This window comes from Mesoplodon densirostris, chromosome 17 (assembly GCF_025265405.1).
Source record: "Mesoplodon densirostris isolate mMesDen1 chromosome 17, mMesDen1 primary haplotype, whole genome shotgun sequence".
NCBI classification, from domain to species: Eukaryota; Metazoa; Chordata; class Mammalia; order Artiodactyla; family Ziphiidae; genus Mesoplodon; species Mesoplodon densirostris.
The window spans coordinates 62809211-62835787 of record NC_082677.1 but is presented as its reverse complement, the minus strand read 5'-3'; the positions used below and the strand labels follow the sequence as shown (position 1 = coordinate 62835787).

Here is a 26577-nt window from a genome sequence, read left to right as displayed (position 1 = left end):
GGAGGGGGTTTAGAAATACCAGTATAATAAGTAATATGACTGGAGCGGTCCGTCAATTAACTCAATTAGACAAAGCCTGATTTCACGGGGGAAGGTGGTGAGAAGCGCTACCCTCATTAAATCTGGCCATTAGAGGTGCTTCTAATGGAATTAACTTCGTTTTAGTGATCTGAGTCATATAAAGTAGTCTGTGCATGTGCACGTACACACGTGCACACAGGCAGGTTCTGTAATTCTTGTGGATCTTTTTTTCAAGAGGAGAGGAATAGAACGCGAAACAAAAATACACCCCCCAAACTGCAAGTCAAAAATCCAAAACTGGGTGAATGCTCCAGAGCTCAAGAGTGGAAGACAAGAAGGAAGCAGGAGAGAGGTGAGGAGTGGAAGGCGAGAGAGAGTCCTCCCGAATATAAAGCCATGAGCCCCCTTCGATGGGGCCTTCTGCTCGGCTGCCTGGGCTGTGCGCTCCCACCCCGTGTGCGGGCGCAGTTCCCCCGGGTCTGCATGACGGTGGGCAGCCTGCAGGCCAAGGAGTGCTGCCCGCCACTGGGCGCCGACACGGACGACGTCTGTGGCTCTCGGGAGGGCCGGGGCCAGTGCGCGGAGGTGCAGACCGACACCAGGCCCTGGAGCGGCCCTTACGTCCTGCACAACCAGGACGACCGAGAGCGGTGGCCACGGAAGTTCTTCGACCGGACCTGCAGGTGCACAGGTGAGGAAGGCGGGCAGACGTGCGCATGCGCCCAGCTGGGTGGGGCAGGCCCGCTGGGAAAGGAGCTCCTTCCAAGGGAGAGATGGGACTCTTGAGATGCTTAGACTAGGCTTTGAAAAGCAAACCAAGTTGGTCCATCGTAGGCAGGGAATTGAGTAAGGCTGATGTCTTGGTATACTCTTCACACCCTTTGTATATCTAGGTATGAACACTAAGTAAATATTCTGTGGGTCAAGCTTGGTTATATGAACGCATGCCGACACACCATGGGCTTGTCTGTTGGAGGGGGAAGCTAAGGAGCCCAAGAGTCAGCTTTGAAACTCAGAGCAAGTCCTTTCACGATGGATTCAGTGCCCTCTCCTTCTGAAATGGGTTTGCACCTGTTGAAGAGGGTGGTGGGTGAGGCTTGGCATCTGGAAGACAGACGTCGAGGATAGGTGTTCTGTAGTCCGAGTCTCAGCGCTCCTAATGATTTCAACAGGTCTCAAGCAGGATACGTCTTGCTCGGGAAGGTTATGACTGGGTTGTAATTTTGCCAGCATCGGAGAGATGTGACATGACAGAGCTTTCTCCGCGAGCTGAAGAAGAGAGGCTGGCTATTAGATAAAAATGGCTTTTTTCACTCTTACCTGGGTTTGATGTGAGCATTTCAAAATTTGCTCAGTGTCTCTTTTTTAGACCTTGGTCTCTCTTATTACCTGTTTCTTTGAAATCTCTGTGTACTTCTTAATCCTCCGGCTCTTCTGAGCCATCTCAAATCCTCTTTAGCAGGCCTCCCCTCCAGTGTTCAGCAAACATGCACAGCAGTGATAAACACTCAAAGGCTGGCAGGGCATGTGGAACACAAAAAACATAAGCCGTAACTTTAGCAAAGCCCTTGGAAACTGTTCTACAGTGTCTAGCCGCACAAGAGTTTTTTCCTTTTGAAACTATGTTTTTATTGATGTTCTTATATGATGCTGGAACATAGGAAAATACAGATAATTGAGCTATGTAAGGACATAAAAAGGTGAACTAAGGGAATGTACAAAGGGCTGTGATGTTGATATAGGAATGATATCAGATTTTTTAAACTTAAATTATGAAACTACTTTTTATACAGTGGATAAACAAGATCCTATTGTCTAGCACAGGGAACTATATTCAATATTCTGTAATAAACCATAATGGAAAAGAAAAAAAATTCTGGCTTTATAATCATTTTGTAGTCATATTGTTAATTCTGTGATTCAAAGGAACTGTTTTGTCTTGGGGTATTATTGTGACAAAAAGTTTTTAATAGCATGTTGAATATATGCTGTTCATTTTTTCTAAGCTAGTTGAGCATTTGCTTCTGTAGACATTATCTTGTAGATCCTCGTGATTTTTCAGTCTAAAGAGATGCAGCAGGTTTCATATTACTTGTGGGATTGGAAACCACACTACACAGTGACTTCTTTGTCCATGACTCAAAAATTCTTCTAGAAAACTTATTTCCAGGTCAATTAATGATAGAGTACCACAAGTTACAAAGGTTGGGAATCTCCATTTTATGGAATCTTGGGGGCAGAAGACATTAGGAACTCAGATGTAACTGTTAACTCTCCTTATCACCATCTACTCTATATTTCTGACCTGACTAGCAAGTTTTTTAAAAAGTGGAGACCCTGTCCTGAGGGTATGGTTATAAATATTCCTCTAGAAATGGCAGTAAATTAGGGTCACAGTGACCTAAGTTATCTCCCTCCTCCAGGATTTGATCTGTCTAGACTCACTCAGGACCATAGCTCTTTCCATCCCAACTTTGGATGGCTCCACTCATGTTGGCTAGATGGTCTTTGTCTTTGAGCCTCAGCGTACCAGGCTAGGTCCTTAGTGACTGAGCTGGACAGCTATTTGGTATACATAATAATCACCGTGATGTGTCATATGCCTCAAAGCAAGACACACGTCTTTCAGTTTATTCTCCCTAAAGAGTGAGTTGCTTACTTTCTTAGAGTAATTTCTTCATGATTTAGAAGGCAGTCTTCAGAAGTTAAACCTGATCTCTGGTAGCCTCAAAATTCTTTTGTAAATAGAATCACTGGGATTCTTTTGGTGTTACCCAAAATTTATTAATGAAGAAATGTATATTAGCAGCCAGACTGTTGATGACCTTGAGCTTTGTTAATTCAGTGGAAAGATAAACACACCATTCATCTCTTGATGGACATTTAAGTTGTTTCCACATCTTGGCCATTCGGAGTAATGCAGCAATGAACATGCGGATGCCAATATCTTTTTGAGATCCTGATTGAAATTCTTTGGGTTAAATACTCAGATATGGGGTTGGTGGATTATATGATAGTTTTATTTTTAATTTTTGAAGAACCTCCATACTGTTTTCCACAACAGCCGCACTAATAGTGTGTAAGGGTTCTAATTTCTCTGCATCCTCGCCAAGTGGTATGTATTTGCAACTTAATACCATTCAGCCCTACAAAAGAAGGAAATCTTGCAGTATGCAACAACATGAATGAAACCAGAGGACATTATACTCAGGAAATAAGTCAGTCACAGAAAGATAAATACTGAATAATCCCACTTATATGGGGCATCTAAAATAGTCAAATTCATAGAATCAAAGAATGGAATGGTGGTTACCAGGAGCTGGGAGGAAGAGGAAGTAGAGGGTTACTAATCAATAGGCATAAAGTTTCAGTTAAGCAACATGAATAAGTCCTAGAGTTCTGCACAACAGAACTGTACAACATTCTACCTAGAGTCAACAATAATGTATTGTACCCTTAAATATGTGTTAAGAGGATAGATCTCATGTTAGCTATTCTTATCACAATTTAAAAAACCACACACACAAAAACCCATAGTCTCCACGATCTTGAAGTTGGTAAAAGATTTTAACTCAGTAAAAAGAAATAAATGCAAACTCTGAGGGGAAAGAAACCCCCGAACTTATGTGCTCATATTCTCTAGAGAGAACTTCTCTATTCTCTGTGGGGATAAATTGAATCCCCAAAATTACTGAACTTAATTGTCAAGAAGTGGTAAATTTCAGGAGACTTTGGCATTAGCCATTCACCTTCTAAGTCTGCCAGTTGGCATTGCTGAGCATAGACCAGCTGCAGCTGGGTCTTTGGATTTTTGAAAAATATGTGCACCAAATGGTTTACGAACAATTATCTGAGAACTTCTTGTTTGTACAAGTGACTAAGTGCCTCCATTTTCCAATCTCGGAAATGGGGATAATGATGAAACCACATTTGTAAAATCCTTTTGAACTCTGTAGATGAAAGGCCTCATGTGAGTATAAAGTATTGTTATTAATATAATAGAATCTCTAATTAAAAGGAATAGGCTATTTAGAGCTCCTTGTAAATTCACTAATTGGTGGTCTTTAAGCTTAATTAATCTAATAGCCTTTGGAGGTTGAGCTGATGCAGTTCATGTAATGTGCATTGTTTGGTTGTTCTCATTCTCTTTCCACTTTTTCCCCAGTCCTAAGTAGGTATAAGACTTTGTCTTTTTAAATTTAATTTTTACTCAAGGACATACTCAGTGATAGACTGATATCTAGGGATCCTTTCTTTTTTCTCTCTCCATTTCCCAGTGAGATAATGCAATCCTTTCTAAAAGGGCCCCATTCATTTATATATCTATATATCTATATCTATATCTATATCTTGGCTGCTGCTATTGGTGGATTAATGGAAAAATTTAACTCATTAAGTTGATGTTAGGAAATACTAGGAAATCTAAATTAAAGAAATAAACACTTTGTGTGCTAGGCTTTTATGTTATTGCACTTTTCAGTTGTCTTCAGCATTTTAACAAATTCTTTAAATCAGGTTTAGAAGCTCAAATATGAAAGGGATCGGACTGCAGAGCTGTGGGGTATATTTTCTCTGAGACATGCTGGAAAAGGGATTTTTTATCAAATACATTTATGGGTCATAGGTGAGCTCAAATCCACACAAATGCTTTCTTATTAGCATTTCTACGTTGCTTTTCAGGGGCAACTCTGGTTTCATGAGATGTCTTTGTTCAACATAATTGTGAAGCATCTCTGGTCTTCTGAGTCAGAATTAATCATTTTGTCTTTTGTCATTCATGGTGTTTGGTTAATTCTTGTTTTCACTTTTCCCACAGTTAGACTTGTGTTGATATTTCATTCCACCCATGTTCCTCGTCCCACTAGATGAAGGCACTGTGCCTTATATTTGTATCCTCTAGGGCTTAATGCCTTTTATTTAGTTATTCATGACTCCTTCATCAGCCACCCAATCAATGTTTATTTAGCACCAATTATGTTAGGCCCTTCAGGTACAAAGGGGAAGAAACCCCAACATAATTTTTGATATGTCCACAGTGTAATGGATGAGTAAGACAAGTATGAAAACAAATACTTAGACCATACGACTTGATAAGTGGTATCTGGTAAAACTAGTAATGGGAACACTTCATATAGAACTTAATATGTACCAATACTACTCTATATTAACATGATTGCTTCCCATAAGAACCTGATGAAGTAGAACTCTTATTCCAATAGGACAGGCTTTGAGAGGTCAAGTCCAAAGTTACCACATGTGGCAATTGCATGAATGTACATAAAGCTGTGGGTGCACAGAGCAGGGCATGATTAGTTTTGACCTCCTTTTAGGTATTAGGTGTTAATAAATTATTTGTTGAATAAATGAATGAGGGAGATAATTAGTTATTGGTAATTTAGTTTCTAGCAACCAAAAAGAAACATGGTAGAGAAAATGCAAAGATCTTAAAACTCATGGCCTAAGTTATGAATTACTCAATTTTAATAATGAGACCCCAAAATTCAAAGACAAGTTTTATGCCTTTAAATCTAGCAATGTATCGAATTTACTATTTTGAAATGTGTGTGTGCTATTTCTTAGCATTTTGGAGGAAGGAATTGCTCTTCTATGGTAGAGCTATGACTACACATTCACCTCCAATCACCTGGCTGTAGGTAAACAGCTGGAAGTTTAGGTATTTAGTATTCTTCACATGCATTTTGTTCAATTGCTTCTCAAAAAATACTCTATTCCTATAGAAGCTGCCAAAGTAGGGGATACATTTTAAACAAAGATGTTTTAAAAATAGATATTATACAATTTTAGTAGGTACCCCATGGGAAAATAAATAGACGCCAAGCTCCGTGAAGCCTGAAGTACCTTGCATAGCATTTGATACTGTAGTAGCTGTTGAATAAATATTTGTTAAATAATTTATATTTAATAGCTTCACTCCAGTGATCAACATACATTTTAATGTTTAATGCACACTATTCAAGAACTTGATTTTCAGTCTTGGGACTAGTAGAATTTTCCCTTTTAAGTATTTTTTTTTAAACTTATGTTCTCATTTGGTGTTGAAACAGGAAAATACAAATAAGCTGTGTAAGAGTAGTAGAGTATTTTGTATGTTACAAAGAGCATAGAACCCAAATTAAAAAAAAATTCTTCCTACTTATGATATTTTTAAGGACTTTTTCTTTAACCATCAAAAAATCCATTGGGTTAACAGAGAAGGAGGCCTGTGCATTTTCTTCACGTAGGACACATGCTAATCGTTCTGTTTTCATGTTATTGGAAAATTTTCTTTTCCTTTAGAGATCCAAATAACCCTCTCTTTACTATGGTCATAGTATGTTTTACTTGCATCTATTTTGCTACTTATAGTTTATCAAAATTATTTGCAGGGCCTGCCTTTCCTTCTAATTCACAAGGGAGAGAAAGAAAGAAGAAAACTGAGGCTTATTGAATCATCTACTACATGCTTTATACTCCTTTTTTTAATTAAAAAACTTAAATTTCAGCTTTATTGACATATAATTGACAAATAAAATAGTAAGATATTTAAAGTGTCCATTGTGGTGATGTGGCTTTATGCTCCTTTCATTCATTAAAGAAATATTCATTTGTACAAGGCCAAGCATAGGCCTAGGCAGCAGGATAACTGCCTTCCAGTTGCCTGTAGCTGAGACCACTAGATGTCTACAGTTGGCACGATTAATTCAATGAAAAAGGAAATATGAGGTGTCATAGGAGCACAGCATGGGATCATCACCCTGGTGTGTGGGACCAGGGATGACCTTGCAGAGAGCCCATCGTGACGCTTAAATGTGGAATAGGTAACCCATGCAAAGAGGAATGTAGGGAGACTGTGAGGGAAAAGTGTTCTAGACAGAAGGAAGAGCAAGTAAAAAGATCTGGGAGGGGCTTCCCTGGTGGCGCAGCGGTTGAGAGTCTGCCTGCCGATGCAGGGCACACGGGTTCGTGCCCCGGTCTGTGAAGATCCCACATGCCGCAGAGCGGCTGGGCCCGTGAGCCATGGCCGCTGAGCCTGTGCGTCCGGAGCCTGTGCTCCGCAACGGGAGAGGCCACAACAGTGAGAGGCCTGCGTACCGCAAAAAAAAAAAAAAAAAAAAAAAAGATCTGGGAGGAGGGTGGGGAAGAGAAGCATTACGTTAAATGCTTTACGTAACCCCTCTCATCCCCTAGGAGATAAGAGTTATTATCCCTTTTTGTTTCAACATTTCACGCCAATAATATTTAAATGTTTATTCTAACTTATTACTACCTAAGGAATGAGGTGCTGGTCACACCAAAAGCAATAATCAAGGCTAAAAAGGGAAAAGTCAAGCTAAGATAATTTAAACTTTAGATGCTAATCAGAAACATGCCTAGAGCTTGGTATGACTAGTACTCAGTCCCTGGGGTGATAACAAACAAAGCAGAGCCATTTGTTTGCGCTTCCTGACACCATGGCAGCTAATTCACCTGCCAGCCTCCTTTGATTTTGTCTTAACTCTGTCTTCTTTGTGAAATAAACCAGCTTTTTAAATGTTGGAGTTCACCTCAATTCCTGGAAGTCAGCTTCTTTATTTTGGTTCCACCTTTAGCTTGGTGTATATTCTCTTCCTTCTCTAAATCAGTGACCTATTTTCATCAGCCCTTCCGTATGTGCTGCAGGGGAGGGGGACTCAGCAGTGATGACATCCAAGGCTGCAGCTCAACCCCAGGAAGGGACACCCGGCATGACCTGTGAGAGGAAGGGAACGTGGAAGGCAGCAGTGTTTTTGTTTGCTAGGGCTTCCATAACAAAGGACCACGGACTGGGTGACACACAGAAACTTATTTCCTCACAGTTCTGGAGGCCTGAAGTCCCAGAACAAGGTGTCGGCAGCTGGGATTCTTCTGAGGCCTCTCTTGCTGGCTTGTTGATGGTGTCTTCTCCCTGTCTTCACATCATCTTCCCTCGGTAACTGTGTCCAAATTTCCTTTTCTTATGAGGACACCAGTCATATTGGATTAGCCAATGATCATTCCCCGCAATGACTTCATTTTAACTTACTTTTTTGAAGACCCTATCTCCAAAGATAGTCATATACTGAGGCACTGGGGGTTAGGGCTTCAGCATATGAATTTTGTGGGGACTCAGTTCAGCTCATAACAGCATGGATTCATTTCCTGTCCTATTTCTTTGCTGGGAATATTTCTAGGAATTCTCCAGTGTTCAGTCCACTTGGAGAGACAAACATTTCAAGAGGAGAGTAAGGAAAGGCAATTGATCTTCTCTTCTGTTCTACCCCAGAAATGTCTTCCAAACTACATAAGCTTCTTTTTCCATCTTTCCCTTAATTTTTATTATTTATTTATCTATTTATTTTTACATATGATACATGTATTTATTGTACCTACTAGGTGTGTTCTCTTTGGGAAGTACAAAGCTCTTTGAGACATAGGTTGTTCATTTTTTTGTTTTCCCACAAATACTGTGACCTTTTGAGCAGCAAGGTCTCTGTTTTACTAACATCTAGAACCAGCAACTAACACGGTGTCTAAGATGTAGTCAATACATATGAAATACATAAATGAACACATTTTTAAGGAAGGGCCAGGACATGAACAAATAGAAATTTTTCATTTTCAGTCACAAAGCAACCACAGACATAAAAATGATACAGACAACAAGTGCTATGGTCATTCAAAGAAGGCATAGAATAGATACAACAAGAATCTCCTCTATGGCACAGGGAACTCTACTCAATATTTCATAATAACTTGTATCCCTTAATTTTTAAAATGCACTAGGAAACTTTGCCGGCTATAACTGTGGAGACTGCAAGTTTGGCTGGACTGGCCCCAACTGCGATCAGAAGAAACCCCTGGTTGTCCGGCAGAATATCCACTCCTTGACCCCTCAGGAGCGCGAGCAGTTCTTGGGCTCCTTAGACCTCGCAAAGAACACGCCGCATCCCGACTACGTGATCACCACGCAACACTGGCTAGGCCTGCTCGGGACCAACGGGACCCAGCCACAGATCGCCAACTGCAGCATTTATGATTTCTTTGTGTGGCTCCATTATTATTCCGTTAGAGATACATTATTAGGTGAGGCTTTTTTTCCCCTGAGTCTAAGGTATTTTATTATAGGTTTAGGATTGGGGTTGGGTGGGTGGGTGGGAAGTATTTTCAGGCAAGTTAATTGACAAGAGAAAAACCTCTCAAGGAATCAAAGAGGAATTAGGTTTATGAAAGTCATTGAATTATCAGATGCTGCCCGATGTTAGAATGCAGTGGTTTCTCCCTGGACGTTGGCTGCAGACATTTGAAAATATTCTCTCCTATAGTTGGTGTTTTTGGTTCAGGGTCTAAACTTGTCTCTCCGAAGCTATTCATCCTCAAAGGGAAGAGTTGGTGAAGTGGAGGCAAATTCCTTTTGATTCCAGAAGAAAACATTTCTAAATCTGACCATGGAAGCCTTCTCTGACCTGTTCTTCAAATTAGAGGAATTAACTGAACATGTGCTAAACGCACGTGAAGCTTCTTTGTGCAGAATTAGAGTACTGGTGTTGGAAGTGTGTATCGCACTAAACTCACACGTATTAGTTGTGAGACTTCCAGGTCATCACTCATGGTGCCCATGCACTGCTGTAATTCCCAGAGTTTTTGGAGTTGAACTGTCAAGGAAAAGCATGTGCTGAGCCACAGCAGTGTAGCTTGGCTTAGCCCTTTGAACCACAGTTAGGCTGGATGCTTGAGAAAATGGCACCCTGCTCTTCCAGATACTAAAAACTGGGGCCTGGGATGGGAGCTGTCTGTTAGGAATGTCATTAATCTGGTTCATCAAACTTTATCCTCTGTTATTTTCAGTCAGGGGAAAGCCATGGCCACCGGTTCGCTCCAGGAGGGCTGGAGTCCAGTCCAGATTCTGCTCAGTGCTGTCCTGAGCTTTGGCTCTATTTGCAATTATCCCCACTTCTGGGGCTTCTCTTTGGGGTCAGGGTGAATGAAGATACAGAGTTCACTTTGAATAGTAAGATTCTCATTTGAAATCATCTGTCCTTGTGTGTATCGCTCACTCCCCCTCACTTGATTCCCCCTCATCATTTTTTTTTTTTTTTTTTTTTTTTTTGCGGTACATGGGCCTCTCACTCTTGTGGCCTCTCCCGTTGCGGAGCACAGGCTCCAGACGCGCGGCTCAGCGGCCATGGCTCACGGGCCCAGCCGCTCCGCGGCATGTGGGATCTTCCCAGACCGGGGCACGAACCCGCGTCCCCTGCATCGGCAGGCGGACTCTCAACCACTGCGCCACCAGGGAAGCCCCCTCCTCATCATTTTGTTTTGAGAACTTTAAACTCTGTTTTGCATTAAAACATTTACAAAGGGCTGCGTAGCCAATATCAGTGACAGCAGTTTGTTCCCCTCAGTGTCTTTTTAAAACTTGCCTCATAGGTAAGCGTCTGTCTTTCTTTATCGGTAGATAGGGAGGCTCTTCTGGCTATAAACCTTTACAGTTTTCCTGTCATCACTCTGAGGAATTGTTGCTTTATGAGAGGGTAGTCTCTCAAGAGGAAAAGAAAACTATAGTTTCTGGTTGCATCTAGGAATTAAATTTATATTCATTTCTGTTCATGTCTCTGAAGTTATCATGGGTATTTTGAAAAAGAACTAAAGTTAGCTAAAATTTCTACATAACCATCAAAAGCTGTTATGAGAGGGAGAAGAAAGATGGAACAGGCAGTAAGGAGGTCATTAAATCTCCCAAAGCTTTTCACTAAAATTGGCAGTTCCAGAGGCCAGCCAAATTGGTTGGAATGTATTTTTCTCTCTTCTGGGCTCGGCGACCATGCTTGTCAGCTAATAGTTGTAACTGATTGATGTCTGAGGCAGAATCCGTGGAAGTGCCTTTTGGTTACATAAATGCTGAATTTGGACTAAGTGCAGTTGAAGTTGCTTTATTATTCATTAATCCCTCCCTATAAATACATGCTTTTGTGAGGAATAGGTTAGAAAATGTCTTTTAGAAATATATGTCATTTAGGTCTTGATCTATTTTGGGGGATACTCGTTCTATCTTCACGAAACATTGCTTAAAAATTAAATTTATAACAGGAGCTCTTAAGATGACCTGAATTTCTCTGGATCTCTGCTGTCAATCAAACTTTCGAGAGATGAAGGAGAACTTATCCTAAAACTCCTAGTTGCTGCTGAGATTGTTTTGTTGTTGTTGCTTTCAGAGAGATAAATGACAAAAACAGTTGTTTTTCCTTATGGTTACCAGGAGGGAAAGGGGGGGATAAATTAGGAATTTGGGATTAACAGATATGCACTACTATATATAAAATAGATAAAGGGCTTCCCTGGTGGTGCAGTGGTTAAGAATCCGCCTGCCGATGCAGGGGACACAGGTTTGAGCCCTGGTCCGGGAAGATCCTACATGCCATGGAGCCACTAAGCCCATGAGCCACAACTACTGAGGCCCAGGCACCTAGAGCCTGTGCCCTGCAACAAGAGAAGCCACTGCAGTGAAGCCACTGCAAAGCCCACATACTGCAACGAAGAGTAGCCCCTGCTCACTGCAACTAGAGAAAGACTGCGCACAGCAACGAAGACCCAACGCACCCAAAAATAAATAAATAAATTTATCTTAAAAAATAGATAAAGAGCAAGGGCCTACTGTATAACACAGGCAACTTTATTCAGTATCCTGGAATAAACCATAATGGAAAAGAATCTGAAAAAGCATATATATATATGTGTGTATATATTTATATATATACACACATATATATATAAACTGAATCACTTTTCTGTACACCTGAAACATTATAAATCAACTATACTTCAATTAAAAAAATTAATTAATTTAAAAAAGTTGTTTTCCGACTAAAACATCACGGACTTATTGGCTCTGCAGCACCTCCCAGTTAACATTTAACATTTAAAAAAAAATCTATTCTGTGACCTCTAACATGTTTCCCTATTGTTTTAGGACCAGGGCGCCCATACAAGGCCATAGATTTCTCACACCAAGGCCCTGCCTTCGTTACCTGGCACCGCTACCATTTGTTGTGGCTGGAAAGAGATCTCCAGGTTGGTCCAAACATTAGTTTCTTTTAATTTTGCTATGTATTTTGTCAAAACCCATATCAGTCTTTGCTTTATACATTTTCTTGTTGTATCTGATGACATGAATTAAATGACTGGTCATGCCCTTTGCTTTTAGCGCCTCACTGGCAATGAGTCCTTTGCTTTGCCCTACTGGAACTTTGCCACCGGGAGGAATGAGTGTGACGTGTGTACAGACCAGCTGCTTGGGGCTGCAAGACAAGATGATCCGACTCTGATTAGTCAAAACTCCAGATTCTCAAGCTGGGAAATTGTCTGTGACAGGTAATCACATGTGTACCTGCAGCAGAAATCCAGAGATTGTATTTTCTTATTTCTGAGAGATGGAGAATAACTTTACAATTCTGTTTCTAATGCATGTTGGATTCTGTTTACATGTTTCTGAACATTATTTTCCTGAGGGAGGTGGGATTTTCAAAAACCCTGAGCCCTTTAATAAAAAAAAATAGAGGTATGGAAATCACACTTGTGAATTGAGTATGCTTGGCCATCACTTTGAGATCAACTGTCTTAAAATGAGACGTAGTTCCTGTATTCAGACAACACGTCTTAAGCACTGATCATATTCTAAGCAGTTTAATAGTGCTGGGAATACAAGGATGAATAAAATATAGCTTCCCTCTGGAATATCATTTTATACTTACAAAGGTAGAAGGCTGGTAAACAAATTACAATATAACGTGAGAAGTATTTTAATAGGTGTATGTCCAAAGCCAAGAAGAGAATCAGTGAAAGTCTTTAAGAGGTGGAGACATGAGTATCCTGAGACTTCAAGGAGGCACAGATCTCTCAACCAGAGGCAGGGGAGGGTAGTGTGTCCTAGATGGAGGGGACATCATGTATGAAGTTAGAAAAGTCCCTAGAAGCAGTCTGATATGGCTGGGCCATAGGGTGCTGGGGAGTTGAGGGGAACAGGAAATGGGGTGGTGAGACGAATCTCTAAAGTACTAAAATCGGGTCATGTGTATCTGGTGTAGAAACTTTTTTCTACCATAAGTGACACCAACAAATGTTTGGTATTTGAAAAAAAAAAAACAAAGTACTAAAGAACACACAAGCAGCTCATACCCTACAAAGAATTCTGTCCTAGTGATTCCTTGAATTTGTTTCTCTTTCCTGGCTCACATCTCAGGAAGAGATTCCCCAAGAAGCTCTTCTGTCTTCCTATATTCATTTGTTTCCTCCACGATCCTCCTGTTTTGAACTCCACTATATTAGAACCCTTGTCCTTTGTCTTTCGACCGCTCCATGGCACAGAGCTTCGTGGTCCACACCCCAGGCTGGGCATGTGCTTGTTTTCGGGCGTCTAGGTCCAGCTCACTGTGATCCCATCTTCTACATCCTAAGCTTTTCCTACAGCCCTCCAGGCAGTGCTCATAGGGATGTAGTAAGTGTTTTGTACATGACTTAACGTCATTCCATAAGGGCACCATTTCTCATAGTGCCTTGGGCTATTAATGGGTGGTATGTGAAAAGAGATTCCTCTGATCAAATAAATTTAGAGAATGCTGAGTTAAAAGGGTTTATAAGATTTTAGAATGTCTCAGAGCCTTTCATAAGTAACCGTGTTCTTATTTTTCAAGAGGGGCTTAAACTTATCTGACCCTGACACCCTTATTTCACAGACCATCTCACTGGAACACACTTGGGAAAGGCTGCTTTGGAGGCTGTTTTTTGCCTAGTTTTTAGGTACTGGCGTCTTTCATCCTCATGTGTGTGCTGATTCTGTTCTCACACACCCAGTAGGATCCCCTCACCCATTAAAATGCACGCAGAAACATCTTTAAAATTTGATCTCTACCAAATGAACTACTGTTCTGATGGTGGAATTCCAGGCCCCAACAGGCATGTAGGATATAATCTTATGGACACGGGACCTTCCCAGCATCCCCATTTACCAGTTAACCATCCCTTCTGCCTTAGAACATTTTCTAATACAGAGTTTCTCCTAATACTTCTCCTGAATGTAGTTTCATGTGTTTTCACTCTGACCACCTTCATTTGCCTTCAGTTTGCCTGATATGCTTTCCTAGCTTTATTTCTGCCCAAACTGGCTTAGCTCAATATTAATACAGTCTAGCCTGGTCTCTCCTCAGTTACTCAAGATTCAGATGCACATAATAGGAGTCACCGTCTTGCCTAGTAAACCCTCTTATGTCTTTCCAACGGAATGGTAATTTTTCTTCATTATTTATGTGTTGATTCATATTTCATGCATCTATGTTTTTGAAAATCCTTAATCCATAATTGCTTTTGGAAGCAGTACTTTTACCACAAATTTTTGACCCTTGTAAGGTAACTGTAGTAAAATTTTACCATGACTATAACTTTGATTGTTTTACTGGGCTCAAAGTTATGATACTATGCATATTATTTCTAATCTCTTTACACATCTTAGCTTGGATGACTACAACCGCCGGGTCACCCTGTGTAATGGAACGTATGAAGGTTTGTTGAGAAGAAATCAAGTGGGAAGAAACAGTGAGAAATTGCCAACTTTAAAAGACATACGAGATTGCCTGTCTCTCAAGAAGTTTGACAATCCTCCTTTCTTCCAGAACTCTACCTTCAGCTTCAGGTTGGTGCTCTGAGCTCAGCGACCCTGGCGTTTTACAATACGTTTAGATTTTCACGCCTGCGGTTGTAATGAACTGGAAGGAAATCCAGGTGTTGGGAGACATCAAGGCTCAGTAATAGGGTAGCACTTGGTAGAAGAGGGTAACAAGGCATCAGTGTCAAGAAAGTCATCATCCACCTACTATCATTAATAGCGTAGTATCAATATCTTCTAACTCAGCCATTCAAAACCACCTTTTGTATTTCTAATTTCTGTACACATATAAGTACAGTCTTCAGAACCAAGGCACCTCACTATATAGAGTATTTTTGAAATATTTGCTCATGATTTTTCTTTTTCTTTTCTCCCTTAAAAAAATGTCAACCATAGACCTTAATATTGGGGTCTGAGATCTCAGAGGAGTATTACAGATTAAATGCAACTCAGATTACAGCACAGCAATGACATTACAATACTTGAAATTTAAAGGCCAGCTAATAATTTTCTCCCTCTAGAAAGACAGTAAGCATGATGAGAAATATGTATGGCTATAAATAAGATTTTAAACAAACATCTTTGAAGCTCCAAAAAAGAATGGCAGATAGACTCATGGTCTTCTCCCAAACTGAATTCTCTCTCTCAACTGTGTGTAAATTATACAACTGATGTGTTATTTGGGGCCAGGGGCAGGGTAGGCTGAACTTACTGCAGAGGCTGTGCCAAGTGTAGCAGAGCCCAGAGTCTGTGCTGGGGTTGGACACATCCCTTAGAGTAGTGTCAAAGGTGAGGTGAAGGGTGACCTTTACCTTGAAAAGGAACATGCATTAGTTTTTCCTTGTGATACAAGTGCAGTCGACACAGATTGCATTCCATATAGATTTTAGTTAAGCGAGTGGTTTTCAAAGTATGGTGCCCAGACCACCATAATTGACATCACCTGGGAGTTAGGTAGAAAGAACCACAGATTGTTAGGACCCAGCCTGTACCTACTGAATCAGAAACTCTGGAAGTGGGGCATGAAATATGTATTTTTATTTTCCAGTGATTCTGATGTATGCTTAAATTTGAGGATCACTGAGTTAGGGTATGGACAATGAAAATTTCCTGAAAATGAGGAGGGGAAAAAAGAGAAAGATAAGGGGAATTTGGGGATATGTTTAGAATGCTGAATGTATTACAGTCAAACAGCAGATTTATTTAGTGGAGAAATAGGAATATAAGATTATATGTTAATTCAAAAAAAATTTATTGATCTCAGACCATGTGCTTGGCATGGTACTGAGACCTGGAAACACAAATTTGAAGAAACTGCAGTCTCTGTCCTCTAGGAGTTCATATCTGGCATGGGAGACAGATATGATGGTAAATAATCTTCATACAGTACACAAAAGATATAGACTCCAACCGAGCAGGTGTGGAAGTAGCATGGATTAGGAGTTCCCTTCTCTTTAGAAGATCTCATTAAAGGTTGTTGCTAATTCTTAACTATTTAGCTACAACAGAGCCTCCCATTTCCCGACACAATCTCAAAATAGAAGACTATTGTCTAGGCTGGAAACAATACAAAGGGACCTTTTTCAATTCATGACTCTTGTCGCTGACATACTGATTTCTCTCAGGAATGCCCTGGAAGGATTTGATAAAGCAGACGGGACCCTGGACTCTCAAGTGATGAACCTTCATAATTTGGTTCATTCCTTCCTGAACGGGACAAATGCTTTGCCACATTCTGCTGCCAATGATCCTGTTTTTGTGGTATGTTCAAAGACTCAGAAGAGATGAAAAATTTTCTAGATAATGTGTTGGATTTATGTGCTTTACAACAAGATTAAGGTTTGGCGTGTGTTTTATTCTCTGTGTGAATGGGCTGTATGCATATGTAAGTTAATTTAAATCTCCAGCATAGGGGTGATTAGATAGCATTTGAAGTTCCCTCATCAGAAACCTGTACTTTAGAGATGGTTAGCTTTGGAATGACCCTAGATGGGAGTTTACAGTCCAGAGATGGATTCATAAATTAGCATAATAATATTATAAATTATACCATAATTTAGCATAACATATCGTACATTAGCATAATGATGAGTGATTTTTCATTGGTGGGATGAGTGGTGTTGAAGGTAAGTGATGGGCTGGAAGTACTGTGCAGGTACTGTGACCCTTGCATGATGCCCAGGTACCTGAGGTCCAAAACTCTGTTTGGTGTTTGGTCCTGGCTTCCCTCACTTCACAAAGGATTCTGGCTAAAAATGAGCTGCTTTTGTCATCAGAATATCAGAAATGTGGACTATTGGTCTCAACTTCTAACAAGGTGGGGGCTTGTCTGGGAGTCCTCCATTGCCATCTTTGTTCTTCTGTAGGATGATCCTTGTTCCCTAGCTCTAACTTGGTATCTCACATCACTTTTCAGGCTATCATTTCAGCCATCAGATTATGCCAAGCATTTTGATGTCTACCTCCTCTGCTATCTATCTACACATCTATTGACACCATATGTCTCTAAATAAGTTTTTATTAAAACACATTTTAAACTATATAATTTGTACATACAACTCATATTCATAAGAAAAAATGTCACTCCTACCCAGTACTCCAAAATATTGAGTAGAACAGCAGAATCCTCTGACGAACTGAGGATTAAACCCAGACTTTCACTCCTACCAAAGGTAATGCCAGTAATTTTTTTAAACAACTTTATTGTGGTATAATTGCTTTACAATGGTGTGTTACTTTCTGCTTTATAACAAAGTGAATCAGCTATGCATATACATATATCCCTATATCTCCTCCCTCTTGCATCTCCCTCCCACCCTCCCTATCCCACCCCTCTAGGTGGTCACAAAGCACCGAGCTGATCTCCCTGTGCTATGCAGCTGCTTCCCACTAGCTATCTATTTTACATTTGATAGTGTATATATGTCCATGCCACTCTCTCACTTCATCCCAGCTTACCCTCCCCCCTCCCCATGTCCTCAAGTCCATTCTTTATGTCTGCATCTTTATTCCTGTCCTGCCCCTAGGTTCTTCAGAACCACTTTTTTTTTTTAGATTCCATATATATGTGTTAGCATATGGTATTTATTTTGCTCTTTCTGACTTACTTCACTCTGTATGACAGACTCTAGGTCCATCCATCTCACTACAAATAACTCAATCTCATTTCTTTTTATGGCTGAGTAGTATTCCATTGTATATATGAGCCACATCTTCTTTATCCATTCATCTGTCAATGGACACTTAGGTTGCTTCCATGTCCTGGCTATTGTAAATAGTACTTCAATGAACACTGTGGTACATGACTCTTTTTGAATTATGGTTTTCTCTGGGTGTATGTCCAGTAGTGGGATTGCTGGGTCGTATTGTAGTTCTATTTTTAGTTTTTTAAGGAACCTCCATACTGTTCTCCATCGTCGCTGTATCAATTTACATTCCCACCAACAGTGCAAGAGGGTTCCCTTTTCTCCACACCCTCTCCAGCATTTATTGTTTGTAGATTTTTTGATGATGGCCATTCTGACTGGTGTGAGGTGATACCTCATTGTAGTTTTGATTTACATTTCTGTAGTTGCTAGTAATTTGATTTCCAATCCTAAATCTCAAGGATTGCCAAATCTTATGTCCTTATTTTGAGGAAACCCACTAAGTGTGCAGGGCTTGACAACATTTTTCTGTCAATGGCCAGATAACACGTGTTTTAGGCTTTGCAGGCCAGATGATCTCTGTTGTAGCTATGCAGCCCTGCCACTGTAACATGAAAGCAGCCATAGACAATACATGAACAAGTGAGTGTATTACCCAAAGACTGGGTTCAGTCTCTTGGCAGACATCGAGCCAAAAGACACAACCAAGCCAAAGATTGGTCTGAAGAAGGAAGGATTTATTGCTTGCAGCAAGTAAGGAGAACACTGGGGATATTTCAGGAGAACACTGGGGATATTTCCCAAAGCAGTGTCTCTCGGAACAGCAAAATTGGGGAAGTTTTAAGCTAAGGGTACATGAATATTCATGAAGGGGCTTGTGCAGAGGAGATTCAGCATAGAACTGGGGCAAAGGTCGACAGAGTCCAAGTCACAAGTCAGAAGTCACAAGTCAGAAAAGGTTAACATCATCATCTCCTAGGTTCCACTGATCAGGTGGTTGAGCGCTAGAGGGGGGTTTAGATTCTTCAGAACAGCTCAAGAACATGCTTCAGGCTAATCTTTACCATTGAAACGGAACTGAGAGTTTTTACAACTAATTTGTTGTCTTTGCTATAGTTAGTTACTTCTCTTGCCTGATAACAGTCAGTTTGTTCTTTTGTTTCCTTAAAATTGTTATTACTGAGGCCTGTTCAAGGGCAAGCATTGAGGACAGGCTTAGATCACAAAACGGCTTAGGCTTAAAATGGCCTCTCTTATGTCGAAAAGCTGTATCTGGTTCTTTTCCAGCAGGGATCCCCCTCCCCTAGCTGCCTACAAGTGTGGTGTTCTAATAAAACTTTATTTACAAGAACAGGCTGCGAGCCCTATTTACCCAGCAGGCTTTAGTTTGCCAACCCCATCTTGAAGGGATCAGTGTCTTCTCTGCTGTACAGATGTCTCTTTAGTCATCTCTCTCTTCCTGCTCTAGTTAGAAGCCATATTATGACTTTATGGATGAGGAATTTCGTGACTTACATGTAGTTCAAAGACACTAGATGTTTAATCGTCCTTGTCTTCATTACTTTTAATACCTTTAATAGTTAAAATTTTGTTTTCTTTGGTATAAGTTATGTATATATAAATAGACAAAAAGCCGCAGACCTTCTCTGAAGGCACAGAAGGAGTACTGTTTTGGCACCAGGTCCAGAACTCACAGTTACTTTAGGCTGTTTACAAAGAGTTTCATGTTGAAGCCAATTCAGCTTCAACAGTATTGAAAGCCAGGTTAAAGCACTTAAGTTAACAGAGCTATAGCTTCTGGAATTTCAAATTCATGAGTCAATTTATGCAAAAACATTGCATATAACATTTATTAAATTTATTTTTCTGAAATCTCTTCAAGCAAGAGAAATACAAAGTTGTATGTGATCGCAATATTGAGTATAAGAAGGTATAATGCTAAAATGCAGGAAGAACTCTGAACTGATCTCTGAAATTCTAATTTTAAGGTAATTGAAGGAAATGCACACATTTATCATGGAAAATAATATTAAGTCACAGGAATGCTAAGTAGTTCTGTTTTCAATATTAAATGCAGGTATAACCTAGAAAAGAAAGAAAAGAGGGAAACCAATAGACTATAAAGTTAAATAGTTAACTGCCACAAAAGAAACTATGTTAGAGACTAGTAACTTTCTTCCCAATTCCTAAAGATAATATTCTTAAAGTGTATTTGGATACTGTCCTCCTAGAAAGTTACATTTGGCAAGTTATAATTCTTTCAATTCCACAGTAGCTAGGAGACTCATAGGTTGCATGGTTAGTACTCACTGAATAGCTCATGTGTCTGTTCTTCACCTTATATGCTGAAATTCTAAATGGAATTAAGATATACAAGCAGCCTTATTACCATTTGTATTTCTTTCTTTTTTTATTGAGCTATAGTCAATTTATTTACATATAATATTGTGTATATTATATATGTAACTGAATCACTTTACTTCACACCTGAAACTAACACAATATTGTATGTATATGTATATATATTCTTTTTCAGATTCTTTTCCGTTATAGTTATTATAGGTTATTAGATTATTACAAGATGTTGAATATAGTTCCCTGTGGTATACAGTAAAACCTTGTTGTTTATTTGTATTTCTTAACAATGACAATCATTTGGATAAGAAAGGAATTTAAGAACATAAAGCAAGAAAAGAGAAAATGAGTTTCTAAAAACAAAGATCTAATGGATTACACTAAGTTAAGCCTGTAAAACCTTATCGGACTCTACTTTTCTAGGCTGCAATAAAATTACTAAAATTAATAGGTCATAGTAGCAAATATAAAATACTTCTGAGTTAGTATGAGTTTAGTTGAAATTTTACAAAAGAAGTATATAGGACATTGCTTTTCCCCCATCAAGAGCAAAGCACTTACATTGCTTTTCTCTCATCAAGAGCAAAGCACTTAAAAATGGGTCTATTATATTTATCTTCCTTAAAAAGTCATAGAGTATATCTTGAGTAATTAAAATAACATTGTTTTGGGCTTCCCTGGTGACGCAGTGGTTGAGAGTCTGCCTGCCGATACAGGGGACGCGGGTTCGTGCCCCGGTCCAGGAGGATCCCACATGCCGTGGAGGGGCTGGGCCCGTGAGCCATGGCCGCTGAGCATGCGCGTCCGGAGCCTGCGCTCCGCAACGGGAGAGGCCCAACCCCATTTCATTTTCGAGAAAGTTCCAATCAGATTGGTCTGATTGGAACAGACCTATCAATGTTAACACTGTGTTCAACTGTCTTGCAGGTCCTTCATTCCTTTACTGATGCCGTTTTTGACGAGTGGATGAAAAGGTTCAATCCCCCTGCGGATGCCTGGCCTCAGGAGCTGGCACCCATTGGTCACAATCGGATGTATAACATGGTTCCTTTCTTCCCTCCGGTGACTAATGAGGAACTCTTTTTAACTGCAGACCAGCTTGGCTATAGCTATGCCATTGATCTGCCAGGTAACTAATGCAACTTCTAAATGCGTGATTCGTTCATCTTCTAAAGAAGCTTTCTTTCCTTTTTCCTTTCTTTTTAGTGTAAACCACGACCTTAAATTGAAGTACTCAGGTCTAGTTAAGTTTATTGGCAATTTTATAGAGTATCTATATTTACCAAAATGAGCCTTTAAACTACCAATTAAACATCAGAAAAGGGACTGGTTGGATGACTCTTGTTTTAGAAAATTGAAAGTTGTTAAGAGAACTTATTTCACGGGGAAAGTATCTACACCCGATTTGACAATTCTACTTGAATTAATTGAAAACTGGCCGTGGTTTGAAATGCCTAAGCAATAAAATCAAAATGCACTAGCCACCCATGAATGGATACTAGCAGGAACTGAAGGTAAGGCTGGGCTTATGGTGAGGCAGGTGCAGCACGTGCCTCAGGCACAAAGTTCAAGGGCAGGCCAAAAACTCAGTAATTGAGCTAAGGAGTAATATTCTCAAAAACCCAAATTCATGCAAAAAAATCTATGATGAATACACTATCAAAATTTTAAAGACAGGCTGTCGTTGTTTGTTTGTTTTATACCCCTGCATCAGTTTGTAAGTAGACCAATTTTTTTTTTCCCCCAGTTAGCCAGTACCACACCTGCTGAATGGGTTTGTGAAGATGACAATGGCCTGCCAATAGATTGGGCTGCACGGGGCTTCATGTGTACATTTTTTTTTTTAATGAATTTTTTGAAGTCATGTTTTTAAGTTGTAGGTTTTTTTGTTAGCTTTTCCACCTGGTTCAAAATATGGGAGGATATTTTGATAAGTGTATGTATGGGCATATATTTTTTTTATTTGCCTAGGCCCCAGTATAGCGCCATGTGCCATTTAAAGAATCTTAGGACAGGTTGAGAAAGGAAGGTAAAACAATTTAAAAAATCTCTAAATTTGTCAAGAAGCTGAAAAACATACGGCCTATCTGCTGGTGGCGTTTCCCCATTGGTGCAAAGTAATCAAGATGATTTCTGAGGTCACGTATCTCTCTCTGTCTCTCTCTAACTTTCAAAGCCTTTCAGACCCTGGACCCTGTCCTTTCTTTTTCCTTCCAGTTCTATATCTACTGCAGCTTGTTCCCCTTACTGATTTGAAGTTTCTGTTCTTTGGTCAGCTAAGGATATCTCTTTGAAACTTTTCTATTTTCTCTGGAATTGAACATAATAATAATCAGAAAGTTTGGAATGTGCATTTTGACCATGCTTCCATGTCCTCTGACATCAGCCAATTAACAGGTACAGACCAAGAGTCTAAATATGCCCAGAATGCACTAACTCATTAGAAGATACAAATTACATTCATTTATTGGTTTGACAAAGATATTTACAATCCTGCCTGGGGAGACATAACTATAACAAAAGGTTGGAGAAAGGAGAGAGGGATTTGAGAAAGGAGCTGGGTCTTGAACTAGACTAAAGAGCTGGTAGGTCTTAGGTAGGTGAGGGGGAAAGAAGGGGGCATTTTAGATTGAAGAAGGCCAAGGAACAGGGCTGTGAAAGACACGTAGTCTATATAGAGGACCATGAGAAGAAGGTCTGGTTGTAGTGGAAGGCTTGGGTAGATAACTGTGAATTAAAGTTGGATTTGAGAGAAGGGCCTGGTTACTGAGCGCTTTAAAAGCTGGGCAAAAACCACGAGATGCCACTCTACACCCATTAAGAGGGTTACTACTCGGAAAGCAGAAAGTAACAAGTGTTGATGGGTTTGGAGAAAATGGAATCCTGGTACACTGCTGGTGGGAATGTTAGCGTAGGCTGTGTGGAAAACAATATGGCAGCTCCTCAAACAATTAAATGTAGAATTACCATACGATCCAGCAATTCTGCTTCTGGGCATATATATACCCTCAAAGAATTGAAGGCAAGTAATGAGATATTTGTACACCTCTGGTCATAGCAGCATTATTCACAACAGACAAAGGTGGAAGCCGCCCAAGTGCCCAATGACAGATGAATGGATAAAAAAATGTGGGCGATACATACAATGGGATATTATTCAGTCTTAAAAAGGAAGGAAATCCCGTCACATGCTGTAACATGGGTGAATCTTGAAGACTTTATGCTAAGTTAAATAAACCAGTCACAAAAGGACAAAAACTAGGATTCTACTTCTATGAGGCACCTAGAGTAGTGAAATTCATAGAGACACAAAGTAGGATGGTTGTTACCAGGGGCTGGGAGGGAATGGAGGGTTGAGGAATTACTATTTCAGTTTTGCAAGAGAAAAAAGTTCTGTGGATGGATGGTGGTGATGACTGCACAATGAATGTATTTAATGTCACGGAACTTAATTTAAAAATGGTTAAGGTGGTAAAATATATGTAATGTGTATTTTCCCACAATTAAAAAATAATAAGTAACTAAAAAAAAGCTAAGCAGAGGAGTTTGGACAATAACAAAGGCAATCATTTTTTGCTCCTGAACCAAGAAATGACAGAATAAAAATCTGTGTTTTAAGAAGATGAGGATGGCAATAGATCCTGCCAGATTGCTGCAGGAAGAGACAAATTAAAATCCTCTTGGAGAAACACCATTGTGATGAGTCAGGGTCCTCTGTGGATTGGAGGGAACTAACTAGAAGGACAATCTTACATTTAGAGAAGTGTAGAGTATAGAACAAGAACCCAGTTCAGAGAAACTGAATTTAAGAACAACTGGCCAAGGATATGATAATTTTTAAGGAAACAACAAAAAATGAAATCCATTAATTTTGTGGAAAAGTGCTTATAAAATATATTTGAATAGAGGATTGGATTTATCGTGTGATGATTCAGATTTTATTCACAACTATTTAAATGGGTCCAAATTCCTTCTGCTCTTGCTATTGAATGACTCCTGTTATAATAGCCAATCTCATATGTCTTACTCACTTATCACCCCATAAAAAAGAGACAATGGAAGAATTTCTAGACCTGAATGTTGTATGTTTTGCAGTTCCCTGGTACCATTTTAGCATGCATTTTTTACAAATGAGTTTCTAACTCACAAAAGTAGTTATCTACTTCCTTGGAGGGTTTATTCTGTATAAGTATTTATCATAAGAAATTTTTAAAATGCAATAATCTACATTCAAATAATGGAATGCCATTTCCCACTTCCTCCAGAAAAACAATTGTGGATATGATAAATAGTTGGTAAGGAAGGAGAAGATAAATTTTATTCCAGCCCGTGTAGTTTTGCTTTATCAACAAAAGTGCATGTGAAAGGCTAATAGGTTTATTCTTCCCTTTTCTAAGAGTATTCAACCGATGAAAATCCCTGTCATAGACCCTTCTCTTCTGCTTTAATTTCAGTTGAAGAAACTTCAGATTGGACCACAACCCTCTCAGTGGTTATGGGGATGCTGGTGGTTTTCGTTGGTCTTTTTGCACTGTTGCTTTTCCTTCAATACAGAAGACTTCAAAAAGGATATACACCCTTAATGGAGACACAATTAAGCAACAAGAGATACACAGAAGAAGCCTAGATGCTCACGCCTTACCCTAGGGAAGAGGCTGGCCAAGGCTTAGTTCTGACCCTGACAGTGAGCAAACGAACCCTCACTGTTTTTCCTTTCATTGAAGATCTTTGGCATAGATCCTTCTGCTGTGGTGACGATCCCAAATACGGAAGCTGCTTAGCTGTAGTTTCTGGTTTGCCTTGTTTATCTAACAAACAAGCTAAAGTGCTTGAGGGTGTCTCTACCATCAAACGAAGGTAGAGCTGATGATGATTGGTGGTATTTGTTAATAATTCCTCATATTGATTAAGCCTCCTCGTGTTCTGAGAGCACCCCAAAAAATCGATAGAGTGGATTCATTGAAATTTGCAGGTCAGTGTAATTTGAGAGCTGGCCAAGATCATGGTTCAATCTTTCTCAGCCCACACGTCTTCAGTTGTAAAGGGATGGGGGCAGGAAGGCGCAGGCGCTACATGAGTCTCCAAGGTCTCTTTTAGGTGTAAACATCTATGATTTTAGGTGTCTTGCTGATCATCTTCCTGCAGGTTCTTTTCTCTTGTTCTCTTGTTAAAATGGCCTTGAAGATGAAAATAGGCCTTATTTTCCATACAGGATGGAGAATGAATGAATGAATGATCAATTTGGTTCTCTTTTCTAAATTAGACTTTACAGAGTTTATAAAGAGTCTGCAGTTCTTAACAGCAGAGCTATCACCAGAGTCAATGGCTGAATAAACATTGATCCTATAGTGGTAAATGAATAGATGAGGGATTAAATTCATTTAAATTAATCTGGTTGATTAATATACTGTTTTGAACTTATTAACAAATATAGAGTCACTCTTTCCAGGAAAGTCTGACTGGAGAAGGCTGGTGAGCCTATAATCCTGAACATGATGAGACAATTGGAGAGTTCCATTGCTCAGCTCATTTGCTGACCCCAAACCAATTCCTTTGCTAGGGAGCCTCAAATGAAAACTTATTCACGCATTTGGCTTATTTTTAAGAGTTGAATTTAAATTCATTAATGCTGCCCTGTACTGACGTTACTTACAAATGCGAATTGAGTCTTATCATTTAAAAGCAAACCATCCATACAGAATATGACAATTTAGAATTAAGTGGTTATGATCCACTAAGTAATCATGAGATTATGAGAGATGAGAATGAGGCAGTCTTCACGAGAATGTTTAGACTTATCAAGATGATCCCTACTTCTGAGGAGTTAATGGTTTTTGAGATCTTAAGGCAGTTTCATCTGTTCATGTCTGGTATCCATGCAGTAGGGGTGAAGCCACAGAGGTGGCCCTTCTGTCTGCTCACCTCAGCTCCTCTCTACTGCAATGGATGTGTGTAAAGAATGGGGGTTAAGAGCACCCTGGAGCCTTCTCCATATGGGGGGGCTACAGGGTGCAAGATTTACCAATACCCAGTGTTATCCCCTGGAATAAGACTGCAGAAGCCAGAGAAATGGACAGAGCTCAATCTGAACTGAATTTGAGTGAGTCTCATAAAGCATATCTGAGAGTAGGCTCAGCAGAGGAGAATCAAGACAGCCCAGAGTCCTTCATGGGGTGAAGCCCTGCTTGGACCTCTTTAACTGGCGCCACATGCACAGATCTCAATGCCTGCCTTTAATAGAATTCATGGAAAATTCAGCAATGTGTTATTAACATGGTCCACTCTGGCAGGTTTACTTTCTGAACTCAGGGTTGTTGGGGGACACATTTTTACATCCTGTTTTTAAACCAAAATAGAAATATCTTAAAATGAAGATATAAGTGCGCATGGTAGGTATGTTCC

The 26577-nt window shown here is 39.8% G+C and overlaps 1 protein-coding gene across 2 annotated transcripts; it reads left to right on the top strand.

Moving 5' to 3' along the window:
- The first annotated feature begins 417 nt into the window (after positions 1–417).
- DCT (dopachrome tautomerase) lies at positions 418–24802 on the top strand. Of its 2 annotated transcripts, none has more exons than XM_060079920.1 (8): positions 418–712; positions 8803–9102; positions 11987–12087; positions 12221–12387; positions 14522–14701; positions 16300–16435; positions 21103–21304; positions 24624–24802. In XM_060079920.1, the coding sequence occupies exons 1-8, from the start codon at positions 418–420 to the stop codon at positions 24800–24802; spliced, it is 1560 nt and encodes a 519-aa protein (XP_059935903.1). The 2 variants fall into 2 exon arrangements, with proteins under 2 accessions (XP_059935903.1, XP_059935902.1); XM_060079919.1 differs by having other exon boundaries at positions 16300–16439; positions 21008–21304.
- The last annotated feature ends 1775 nt before the right edge of the window (positions 24803–26577 follow it).

What these genes read in the sequence shown, in the direction of transcription:
- DCT (XM_060079919.1), top strand. Translation starts at nt 418, where the DNA reads ATGAGCCCCCTTCGATGGGGCCTTCTGCTCGGCTGCCTGGGCTGTGCG. An exon ending in AACTCTACCTTCAGCTTCAG is followed by an intron (nt 14,702 to 16,299) that starts GTTGGTGCTCTG and finishes GATTTCTCTCAG; the next exon opens with GAATGCCCTGGAAGGATTTG. An exon ending in CTATGCCATTGATCTGCCAG is followed by an intron (nt 21,305 to 24,623) that starts GTAACTAATGCA and finishes CTTCTGCTTTAA; the next exon opens with TTTCAGTTGAAGAAACTTCA.